This window comes from Oncorhynchus mykiss, chromosome 18, assembly GCF_057628025.1.
Source record: "Oncorhynchus mykiss isolate SJ-2025 chromosome 18, ASM5762802v1, whole genome shotgun sequence".
In the NCBI taxonomy this organism is placed as follows: domain Eukaryota; kingdom Metazoa; phylum Chordata; class Actinopteri; order Salmoniformes; family Salmonidae; genus Oncorhynchus; species Oncorhynchus mykiss.
In genome coordinates this window covers 22,062,501-22,074,417 of record NC_143039.1, presented here as the reverse complement: position 1 = coordinate 22,074,417, position 11,917 = coordinate 22,062,501, and the positions used below count along the sequence as shown (strand labels likewise).

Here is an 11,917-nt window from a genome sequence, read left to right as displayed (position 1 = left end):
GAATAAGGATGACATTGACGGGTGTCTAGACAGGAACCTTGCCTGCAGACGTGGCAACAAACCCATCGCCTATGAAATGTCAAAGTACACAGCTGCACATAAAGCTTCGCCTCTGGAATCCAATTGATGTTTGAAGGAAGAAGATGCTCCGTCTCAGAGATAATTACCTGGTATTGAGTTCTGGTGCGCAGGTATTCTTCAGTTGTTGTTAAGTTATTACGTGGAAGATGCCACAGAGTCAGGGTCAAGGTGCATCTCGGTGGTGCGGATCAGGTGCGTTTTCCATTATCGAAGCCTGAGGTCACTAATTGAGGTCTGAAAGCTTGTAAGACCTGATGCAGTGACCTAACAAACAAACAGAAATGTAGCACCACTCGGATAATGTCACATTGCCCAGAATTTCATTTAACATGTGGCAACAAGTCTTCTAGTAGGGGACAATTCCTTGTATTGGTCTCTTCTCTTTCAGTGGATTTGGAATACCTTCCCACACAAGGCCATAACTATTCACACAAGGCCACAGAGAGGGAGCGAAAGACAGAGAGAAAGATAGAGAGAGAAAGATAGAGAGAGAAGAGTGTCAGCGAGAGTGAGAGAGAGAGAGAGAGAGAGAGAGAGAGAGAGCGAGAGAGAAAGAGCGCGAGAGAGAGAGAGAGAGAGAGAGAGAGAGAGAGAGAAAGAGAGAGAGAGAGAAAGAGAAAGAGAAAAAGTTTTTTTGCAAATAAAAAAAGTGGAAAAAAAACTCCCCAGAAATACCTTATCTACATAAATATTCAGACCCTTTGCTATGAGACTCAAAATTACGCTCAGGTGCATCCTGTTTCGATTGATCATCCTTGAGATGTTTCTATAACTTGATTAGAGTCCACCTGTGGTAAATTAAATTGATTGGACATGGTTTGGAAAGGCACATACCTGTCTATATAAGGTCCCACAGTTGACAGTGCATGTCAGAGAAAAAAACAAGTCATGAGGTCGAAGGAATTGTCCGTAGAGCTCAGAGACAGGATTGTGTCGAGGCACAGATCTGGGGAAAGGTACCAAAACATTTCTCCAACATTGAAGGTCCCCAAGAACACAGTGGCCTCCATCATTCTAAAATGGAAGAAGTTTGGACACACCAAGACTCTTCCTAGAGCTGGCCACCCTGTCAAACTGAGCAATAGGGGGAGAAGGGCCTTGGTCAAGGGGGTGACCAAGAACCCGATGGTCACTCTGACAGAGCTCTAGAGTTCCTCTGTGGAGATGGGAGAACCTTCCAGAAGGACAACCATCTCTGCAGCACTCCACCAATCAGGCCTTGTGGTAGTGGCCAGACAGAAGCCACTCCTCAGTAAAAGGCACATGACAGCCCGCTTGGAGTTTTCAAAAAGGCACCTAAAAGACTCTCAGAACATGAGAAACAAGAGTCTGATGAAACCAAGATTGAACTCTTTGGCCTGAATGCCAAGCGTCATGTCTGGAGGAAACCTGGCACCATCCCTACGGTGAAGCATGGTGTTGGCAGCATCATCCTGTGGGGAAATTTTTCAGTGGCAGGGCCTGGGAGACTAGTCAGGATTTAGGGAAAGATGAACAGAGCCAAGTACAGAGAGATCCTTGATGAAAACCTGTTCCAGAGCGCTCAGAACCTCAGACTGGGACGAAGGTTCACCTTCCAACAGGACAACAACCCTAAGCACACAGCCAAGACAATGCAGGAGTGGCTTCGGGACAAATCTCTGAATGTCCTTGAGTGGCCAAGCCAGAGCCCAGACTTGAACCCAATCAAAAATCTCTGGAGAGACCTGAAAATGTAATCAATTTTAAGGCTGTAACATACCAACATTTGGAAAAAGTTAAGGGGTCTGAATACTTACCGAACGCACCATATTTCCTAAATAATTAGAACATCTAATTCAGGGTGTATTTTGCATAATCCAGAAATTGGCTATTGTACTGTATGAAACCACTTTGGACTTTGGTGGCAACTGGCTGTCTGGCGGCAACTGGCTGTCTGGCGGCAACTGGCTGTCTGGCTCCCTCTAGTCGTGCGCCTGTGAAGAACTGGGTGGGCGGTGTCGTCGAATATTTTAAAAGTCTAAACAAGTTGTCAATGAGGAGGAAGGAAATATAAAACCTCACCTTCCACGTCGCCAGGGTTGTATTCGCCAGCTATCAACAGAAGGACAGGATGGCTTGCTCTGACAGCTGCCAGTGCCTCGGCGAAAGGGGACAAAGAAGCATCCTTTACAGCATTTTGAAAAACGACAACCAACCGAATCAGCATTCACAGGGGCGGGCGAGGTTCGCGGTCCCGCAACAGCAGCCTTGTTCGTGTGGATCTAAGAAGAAAGTGGTTCTCCGTTCTCCCCAGACAACGTGTAAAGCAGCGTCGGTAGCGCTTTTAAAAACGCTGAAGTTTGTTAAAAATGTACTTTGTTTTCGGGAACTTCCAGCGGAGGACCAGTTACAGCTCGTGCGCAACAGCTGGGCTCAGCTGCTTGTTTTGGGCATTGCGCAGGACTTGATCGACTTCGAGACCGTGGAGACGCCAGAACTCAGTATGTTACAGAACATACTAACCAGCGGACAAGGAAGACAGGAGACCGCGCACGGGCGCAGTGGCCAAGGCGTTTCTCTCACTGATGTCCAAGGAATAAAAATGTTTTTTAATAAATGTTGGGGACTGGACATCAGCACCAAAGAATATGCATATTTAAAGGGAGCCATTCTCTTCAATCCAGGTTTGTTAAACAAATGGTTTTATGGTGTATTTACTAGTTTTATTATTATTAGCAAGCCTATTGTTATCATTATAGTTGTTTTTGTTATTATTTTTATTATAATAATGATCATCATCATTATAATTATTATCATTATTATTATTATTGTTTTGCTAATTATTATCATTATTATTAGTAGTCTATTATTATTATTTTATGAATGGGCTATTATTAACTATGCGACTATTTTTTACTCGTTTGAGTTTCACCTTCAAAGTTTCTGATTTTAACTTCCATTTTATTCTCTCCTTAGACATTGCAGAGCTCCGGTGTCAAAGCTACATTCAGGCACTGCAGAGCGAAGCGCATCAAGCCCTTAGTGAATATGTGAAAGTCACTCACCGAAGAGACTCTACAAGGTTCACTAAACTATTCATCGCGCTCTCCATGCTACGGTCCATCAATGCAAACGTCGTGGCTGGACTTTTCTTCAAACCTGTCATCGGCACGGTCAGCATGAATGAACTTCTGCTCGAGATGTTTTACGGAAAATAGACTGAATAAACTGTTTAAAGACTGAACACAGACAGAGCTGTGGGCTGGACTGGAGGCTGAACAGAATAACAACAGGCATGTGTATACTGTAGGGTTGCTATCCATATGTATTTATTTTGCTATAACGCATCCTATTTTTGTAAAATAAAAGTGTTTGCTGAACTTTGTATTTTATTATTTCAGTTTATCAACCAATATAATCTTTTTTTAAATTATAACCTACAGTTATGTCTAATAACGGCCCCATAATACATTCAATCTTATTTGATTGCAATACATTACCTAGATAATGCTGACATAGCTGCATAATACATTCAATCTTATTTGATTGCAATACATTACCTAGATAATGCTGACATAGCCCCATAATACATTCAATCTTATTTGATGGCAATACATTACCTAGATAATGCTGACATAGCCCCATAATACATTCAATCTTATTTGATTGCAATACATTACCTAGATAATGCTGTCATAGCTGCATTATACATTCAATCTTATTTGACTGCAATTGTAACGGACCAGGGACCCTCTGAACACATCTACAACTGCCTCCCACCAAGCATCGTTACCCATCTTTCCACAAAAGCAGCAGCCCTTGCGGAGTAAGGGGAGCAACTACTTCAAGGTCTCAGAGTGAGTGACGTCACCGATTGAAACGCTATTAGCGCGTACCCCGCTAACTAGCGATCCGTTTCACACCGGTTACACAATACATTACTTGGATAATGCATTACTGTGTTTCACCTCAAGAGGGCAATGCTCACCCACAAACCGAAGAGAGAATTTGAGTCAGTCTAGAGAAAGACATTTTCATTCATGAAGGAAATTGACAACTACATCAATCCCAAGGCTTTCAGCACTCACATCGGTCCAGAACTATCTAGGTTGTAAACTGCTTTATGAGGGACTGTGAATATGTTAAAAACAGAAGTAGTGCTAGTAGTGTTTCTAATACTATGCATTCATTCAACACGCCTCCAGACACCAATGACGTAGCATCTCAGGGCAGGTCATTGGACTGGGTCGGTCCCTTAGGAGGGGCTGCTGTACCATCTAGTGAGGGTATGGTGGGTCACAACACGTGTCTGGGGCCAACCAGTGTCAGGATAAGACCAGGCTGTTAGGATACCCACACCACATGCCACACACATCAATGGAAGAAGGAGGCACATGGCAGGTGGCTGTGGGGATCAGGAGTGGCATGGACCCAGGGTGAGGCGTGTGGGCTTCCAGTCATGCAGTAAGGAGAGGGCCTGAGAGGTGTTGCCGTGAAGACGCGCTGTGCGGAGGCCGTGGGAGGAGGCAACAGGCAGTGGCGGTGAGGCCTGATGATAAATGTGATCAATGTGGGCTAAGTTCATTATAGGAGGGGAAGAAGAAGATGAGAAAGAGTTGGAAGAGGAGGAGGAAAAGACGTCACTCTTACAGTACTTAACATACACAGTTTAAAAAAGTCCTGAAAAGTTTAATTGCTTAGCGTATAGATGTTGAAATGCAATATTTAAGAACATATCCACAAACAACGACAGAGAGGTCCCCTATGAGTAAAGATGTTCCCATGGAAATACTAGGGTTAGGGTTATGGTTGAGGTTAGGGTTATAATTGAGGCTAGGGTTAGGGTTTAAACTGGGATATCAACATGAAGGTAGGGTTAGGGTTGTGGTTGAGGGTTGTGGTTGAACTGCAATGTGGCCATGAAGTGAGGTTTAGGGTTATGGTTGAGGCTAGGGTTAGGGTTTAAACTGGGATATCAACATGAAGGTAGGGCTAGGGTTGTGGTTGAGGGTTGAACTGCAATGTGAACATGAAGCAAGGGTTAGGGTTTAAACTGGGATGTCAACACCTGGGATGTCAAATCCTGCTCTGAATCCAGCTTTGAACCCAGCTATGAACCCAGCTCCGAACCCAGCTCCAAACCCAGCTCCGAATCCAGCTCCGAAACCAGCTCCGAACCCTGCTCCGAATTTAGCTCCGAACCCAGCCCCGAACCAAACTCCGAACCCAGCTCCGAACCAAACTCCGAACCCTGCTCCGAACCCAGCTCCGAACCCAGCTCCGAACCCAACTCTGAACCCAACTCTGAATCCAGCTCTGAACCCAGCTCTGAACCCAGCTCTGAACCCAGCTCTGAATCCAGCTCTGAACCCTGCTCTGAACCCAGCTCTGAACCCAGCTCTGAACCCAGCTCTGAACCCTGCTCTGAGTCCAGCTCTGAACACAGCTCTGAACCCAGCTCTGAACCCAGCTCTTAACCCTGCTCTGAATCCATCCAGCAGAGCCCTACATGCCTCAGAACCACCTATGATGGCACTTTGACATCTCAGTCCCCCAAAGAGATACATATCTAACTAAATCATCCTTGCGCTGTAGTTTAAGTCAGTGTTTGACACATGGCATCCCTAAGTGATCCCATTCCATTTCAAATGAGGCAGGGGATCATGATGGATTGATCCCAAGGAGCCAGGCTGTCAGTACAGCAGGCCTCTTCCAGGGCATCACAGACCTTCTCTCTCTGTCTCTACAGCGCACGGCTTCTCTCAGCATGCCTTCTCTAATTAATCTGCTCCCTAGAGTTCAGTTCCCCCATAGACTTCTCATCTCCTTTTCACTTGCTCCTAATGTGACAACCTAAACCGTGGTATCAGCTCTGCCCTAGTTACTGTATAATACCCCTGTCTCCCCCATCGCTGTGTCTTGTCATAGAGAACATAATGAGAAGAAGAGATCACATTTTCCCCTTGCTGTGCCTCGTCAGTTGGTGTCAGAGGTGGGATGTGAGTCCTTTTCTGTGCGACGCCCAGTAAAACAGCATCACTGTGTTAATGCTAACTGGCGACTATGAACTACACCGGGAAAGAGCAAGAGCAGCGATACAGTGCTACTGTTGGGAAGGAAAACGCAAATGGCTTTGAATCTGTTTAATGAATATGAGAGGGATTCATCCAATAAACCTCCATCTGTAGGAATGGATAATGAATAATACATTAGCAACATTTCAACCCTAAACGCAGCATCTGCTAAGCTAATTTATTTCCTCATTGGAAGATCTATCTGAGAGAAGATAGATATAAAACCATGCTGTTTATTGCTTCTTTTGGAATAGCACAGAGATAATTCATCCAATAACTCAGCCAATTGGTGCAGGAGTGGCAAAATTGCTGTTATTTAATAGAGGCCGACTTGTGTATTACCTGTGTAGGAGTGGCACATTTCCTTACATTGTGTTTCTTATAAGGAGGTGCTACAGGCTTAACCCACTGGTTCATTGATCCAATAATTGCAATGTTGCCTGATCATGTATATTCCGCTCAAATGTTTCCTAATTCATTTTAAGCTCTTTCTTTCATATTTCCTCCCACTTTAGAGAGGCTCCCCACTGCACCGGGCAGCCCCTCCCTCCCTACCCCCCCTGAAAGTTGCATGAAACAGGATAATCTCAGGGTGTCAATTATAAACAGGCACAGTGACTAATATACTCATTCCCCCTGGCAGAGGTCTGCTGCTGCTTTGTTCTGACAGTTAAATACATGCACCTCTATTCAGCGAGGATTCCGCTGCTTTACGCTTCCTTTCATTAGTGTCATCAAGCTGGTGCCCAACTGTTTTCTGTTCCCTTCCTCCGGTCCCAGGTGTACTGAGACTTCTCTCGTTGGGAATTAAGTTGGGCTGAGGAGGAGGAGAGGGTGTGTAGGATTGCTGGTGTAGGATTTATGCTAATAGAGGGTGTGTGTGTGTGTGTGTGTTACGTTGAGAAGAAGTTTGAACAAACCACTTCATCAGTCATCTCTACAGAGGATGAGTGGCATGAGACGCCGCTTGGTTTATTTCCCAGGGTTGTTTCTGTACCAACTGTACCTCACTGCCTCTCTCTCTCTCTCTCTCTCTCTCTCTCTCTCTCTCTCTCTCTCTCTCTCTCTCTCTCTCCCTCTCTCTCTCTCCCTCCCTCCCTCCCTCCCTCCCTCCCTCCCTCCCTCCCTCCCTCCCTCCCTCCCTCCCTCTCTCTCTCTCTCCCTCCCTCCCTCCCTCCCTCCTACACAACCTCTCTGCTTTCTTTCCAATTAAGCTCTTAATTGCCAAAGATGATAACAAGTTAATGATTACTCTGCAGGCTAGTAAAAACACAGCTGTCACAGCACTCTGTGTGCCGCTGCAGTGTGTGTGTGTGTGTGTGTGTGTGTGTGTGAGTGTGTGTGGCTGACTGTAAGCTGCTGCTGTGCGATGTCACCATCTGAGGGGGACAAGGGAGAGAGCTGGGGAGAGCTGTCTTTCAGCCCGACGGAGACCATCGGTGTAATGAGTTCATAGCCAGGGAGGGCAGCAGCTACTTAAAAAAATATAGACCTTTTTTTTACTCTCACAGCGGCAGCCATTTTGCCTTGGCACCCCCCACTCACAACCCACACTCACAACCCATGCTCAAGCTTTCAGTGTGCTCAAATTACTAAGGCTTGGGGTTTATGAAAATACAATTGTTTACAACTATAAAAGTTGTCTTGGTGACAGTTCAGTGGAGGCTGCTGATGGAGGGACGGCTCATATTAACATCTGGAATGGAGTCAATGGAATGGTATTAGACATATCAAACACGTGGTTGATGCCATTCCATTGACTCCATTCCAGCCATTATTATGAGCCATCCTCCCCTCATTAGCCTCCACTGTGACAGTGGTGCAGACAGTGGTAATCCATCTGGATTTAGGTTTGCCCCTAAAAACTATCGATCAGAGTGACCTCATTCACTGTAGTAGTTCATGCACCGTTGTTCAGGGGCCGGCTAGAGAGGGGCCCAGAGATATCTAAGTAGGGTACATGTGACAGATCTATTCGTCACGTTGCTCATGTGTCTGTGCCAAATCCAGGTGTTTGTTTATGCAGAGAAGAGTTGTGGTTTTTGGGCTGACTGGTGAAACTGACTATGAACATCATGTAGGCTACAATTCAAGCCATGACCAACAGATGACAGTGTTTCACAAACAATGTCTACGTTCCTGATCTGGCTCTTCCTTTTCTCTAGCTGCAGTACACCTGCCATTTTGAATCAACACACAAACCAGTGGCGGTCAGTGACATTTATGATGAGGGAGCACGATTTTTTTTGTTCATGTGCACGGCCATATTTCTATTACAGCATGTTGGATGACTGTCATTCATTCTCCACTCACCCAGTTCAATGTAACATTGAGAGGTTGAGGCTACTACATGATACTTTACATTTTGCGTGCACCCATCATGAGGTTGCTACAACCTAGCCTATGAATAAAAGTTTACAACGTAGGTGCACACAGGTCGAGAGAAAAAATGGAGATGACAGACAGTGACACATTCAATACCGCCTTGCACACTCTTGCCTGCATCTAGCTGATCTAGGGTGTAATCATTCGTCTGACAGTTGCAAAGGAGTTTCAATTGGTTAAATTCAGGTATTTTTATCCCTGTTTCGTTTGCCTTTGTTTAAGAAACATTTTTTCAATAGAATCAGAGGAATGAATACACCCCTGATCATAGCAGCCAGCCACGTTGTATTTATTCTAGCCTCTATGCACTCTCCTCCTCTCACATTTCACTTTGTTTGTGGACTTCAATGAGCAACACATTAGCTGAATGTGACCAGGTTAAAAAACCTTTCCAAGCCAAACCACATCATAACCACTACACACAGCCTACATCGTTGTCACCATATTAACTAAAGTAACATCCTAGTCAACATAGCTAATATAACTAATGTGTTAGTAAACCATCTACAATCATGCAGTAACATCACAGTGTACAGTCAGTAACACCGGCGGGCTCCGGTGGCAGTAAATGAATAAAACCAAAAGCTGTGTCTGTTACTGGAACTCTGTGAAGCATTTATTTGGGCTGTAATTTCTGAGGCTGGTAACTCTAATGAACTTATCCTCTGCAGCAGAGGAAACTGGGTCTTCCTTTCCTGTGGTGGTTCTCATGAGAGTCAGTTTCATCATAGCGCTTGATGGCTTTTGCCACTGCACTTGAAGTTCTTGAAACTTTCCTTATTGACTGACCTTCATGTTTTAAAGTAATGATGGACTGTCGTTTCTCTTTGCTTATTTGAGCTGTCATTGCTATAATATGGGCTTGGTCTTTTACCAAATAGGGCTATCCTCTGTATACCATCCCTACTTTGTCACAGCACAACTGATTGGCTCAAACGCATTAAGAAAGGTGTGACTACTATGAAGAATCTCAAATCTAAAATATATTTTGATTTTTAAACACTTTTTTGGTTACTACATGATCCCATATGTGTTATTTCATAGTTTTGATGTCTTCACTATTATTCTACAATGTAGCAAATATTAAAAATAAAGAAAAACCCTGGAATGAGTAGGTGTGTCCAAACTTTTGACTGGTACTGTAGGTCTGCATTGAAATCATTGCATGCCTCATCGATGGCCTGAAGGAGGCTGGCACGCTCATGGGGATGGCAGTCGTACATCTTTCTTGTATTGTAATCGTGTATTGTATTTTACAGTATAGTCGTGGTCCAATATGTTGCTCAGTTCATAAGAGCCCTCCCCCCAGCAACTTTATTTTGGATACATGTTTACTGTATAGGGGATGGATTTCTGATTTGTTTTAGACTTTCTGGATTATTCCCGTATTGGTACTGTATTGTATTGATATTGTATTACTGCACTGCAGGAGCTAGAAACAGGGCCATTTCACTAACATCTGTTCATCTGTGTATGCGACCAATCAACTTTGATTTGATTTATTACATACTGCACATTTCTGATCTCGTCAATATCATATTTTAAATCATAATAGTAATCATCATAGTAGTACATACAGTATCATACTTTTTATGTTTCTACTTTACAGACAGACATTTTCATTATGGAGTTCTCAGAATGTGTTGTAGACAAACGAGTTGACATGTTAAATCTCTAGGTTCACCAAACGTTCAAGTGGTCATCAATGAAGAGCAGTTGGATTAAGTCATAGTAAAAGGTTTTCTAACAAAACAGAAGAAAATCAAAAGTAATGTGAGCGTTGCATTGTGAAATACATTTACTCTATATGAACATGCATTGCAATGATAAAACATGTACACTACATGACCAAAAGTATGTGGACGCCTGCTTGTCGAACATCTCATTCCAAAATCATGGGCATTAATATGGAGTCGGTCCCCCCTTTGCTGCTATAACAGCCTCCACTCTTCTGGGAAGGCTTAACACTAGATGTTGGAACATTGCTGCGGGGACTTGCTTCCATTCAGCCACAAGAGCATTAGTGAGGTTGGGCACTGATGTTGGGAGATTAAGCCTGGCTCTCAGTCGTCGTTACAATTCATCCCAAAGGTGTTCGATGGGGTTGAGGTCAGGGCTCTGTGCAGGCCAGTCAAGTTCTTCCACACCGATCTCGACAAACCATTTCTGTATGGACCTCACTTTGTGCACAGGGGCATTGTCATGCTGAAACAGGAAAGGGCCTTCCCCAAACTGTTGCCATGAAGTTGGAAGCATAGAATTGTGTAGAATGTCATTGTACCCTGTAGCGTTAAGCTTTGACTTCACTGGAACTAAGGGGCCTAGCCAGAACCATGAAAAACAGTACCAGACCATTATTCCTCATCCACCAAACTTTACAGTTGGCACTATGCATTCGGGCAGGTAGTGTTCTCCTGGTATCCGCCAAACCCAGATTTGTCCGTCGGACTGCCAGATGGTGAAGCGTGATTCATCACTCCAGAGAACACTTGTCCACTGCTCCAGAGGCCAATGGCGGCGAGCTTTACAACACTCCAGCCGACGCTTGGCATTGTGCAGGCTTGGCTTGTGTGTGGCTGCTTGGCAAACAGTTCTTATGCTGATGTTGCTTCCAGAGGCATTTTTGCCGTTGTTGCTCTTAGATGTTTCCACTTCACAATAACAGCACTTACAGTTGACCGGGGCAGATCTAGAAGGGCAGAAATTTGACGAAATGACTTGTTGGAAAGGTGGCATCCTATGACGGTGCCATATTGAAAGTCACTGAGCTCTTTAGTAAGGCCATTCTACTGCCAATGTTTGTCAATGGAGATTGCATGGGTGTGCTCGATTTTATACACCTCTCAGCAACGGGTGTGGCTGAAATAGCCGAATCCACTAATTTGAAGGGATGTCCACATACCTTTGTATATATAGTGTATTCTACTGCAGTGGGCTAGATCAGGGTCACACAGAGTGATTCTTGGTTGTCTTGGTAACAAATCTACTTTGAAACAAAAGTATACACCTCACACACATGGTTATGGGCTTAACAAAAGTCACCAGTACCATGTCAGATATAGAGTTGAAAGGTATTACATTTTGAGTTTGCATCCCAATATTACACTTCAAATACATCACAGAGGACTAAAATATATTACAACTGTTTGACATAGAAACACCAGATTTTTTGTAACCCCCCCAAAAGTGATTTAATTAGAGTTAGGCATTGGGATTAGCAGAGTGGTTAAGGTTAGGTTTAAAATCCGATTTTATGACTTTGTGGCTGTGCCAGCTAGTGACCACTCTGTACAGCTACTTCCAGAACAAGAGTCATGATGAAAAACGCTAACTTGCGGAAAAGTGACTTTATGATTTTGTGTGTTGTACTTAGTCAACTTAAAATGTGCATAGGTTTGAAAAAAATGCCTTTTTGA

At 44.1% G+C, this 11,917-nt stretch overlaps 1 protein-coding gene across 1 annotated transcript; it reads left to right on the top strand.

Annotated features, from left to right (window-relative positions):
- Positions 1 to 439: 439 nt before the first annotated feature.
- LOC110495482 (nuclear receptor subfamily 0 group B member 1) lies at positions 440 to 3,422 on the top strand. Its single transcript, XM_021570755.3, has 2 exons — positions 440 to 2,726; positions 3,019 to 3,422. The coding sequence occupies exons 1-2, from the start codon at positions 2,174 to 2,176 to the stop codon at positions 3,258 to 3,260; spliced, it is 795 nt and encodes a 264-aa protein (XP_021426430.3). The 5' UTR covers positions 440 to 2,173; the 3' UTR covers positions 3,261 to 3,422.
- Positions 3,423 to 11,917: the final 8,495 nt, after the last annotated feature.

Bases quoted from the DNA above. Each gene is read 5' to 3' on its own strand.
- LOC110495482 (XM_021570755.3), top strand. From the start codon at position 2,174: ATGGCTTGCTCTGACAGCTGCCAGTGCCTCGGCGAAAGGGGACAAAGA. The intron at 2,727-3,018 runs GTTTGTTAAACA...TTCTCTCCTTAG, and splicing joins AGCCATTCTCTTCAATCCAG to ACATTGCAGAGCTCCGGTGT.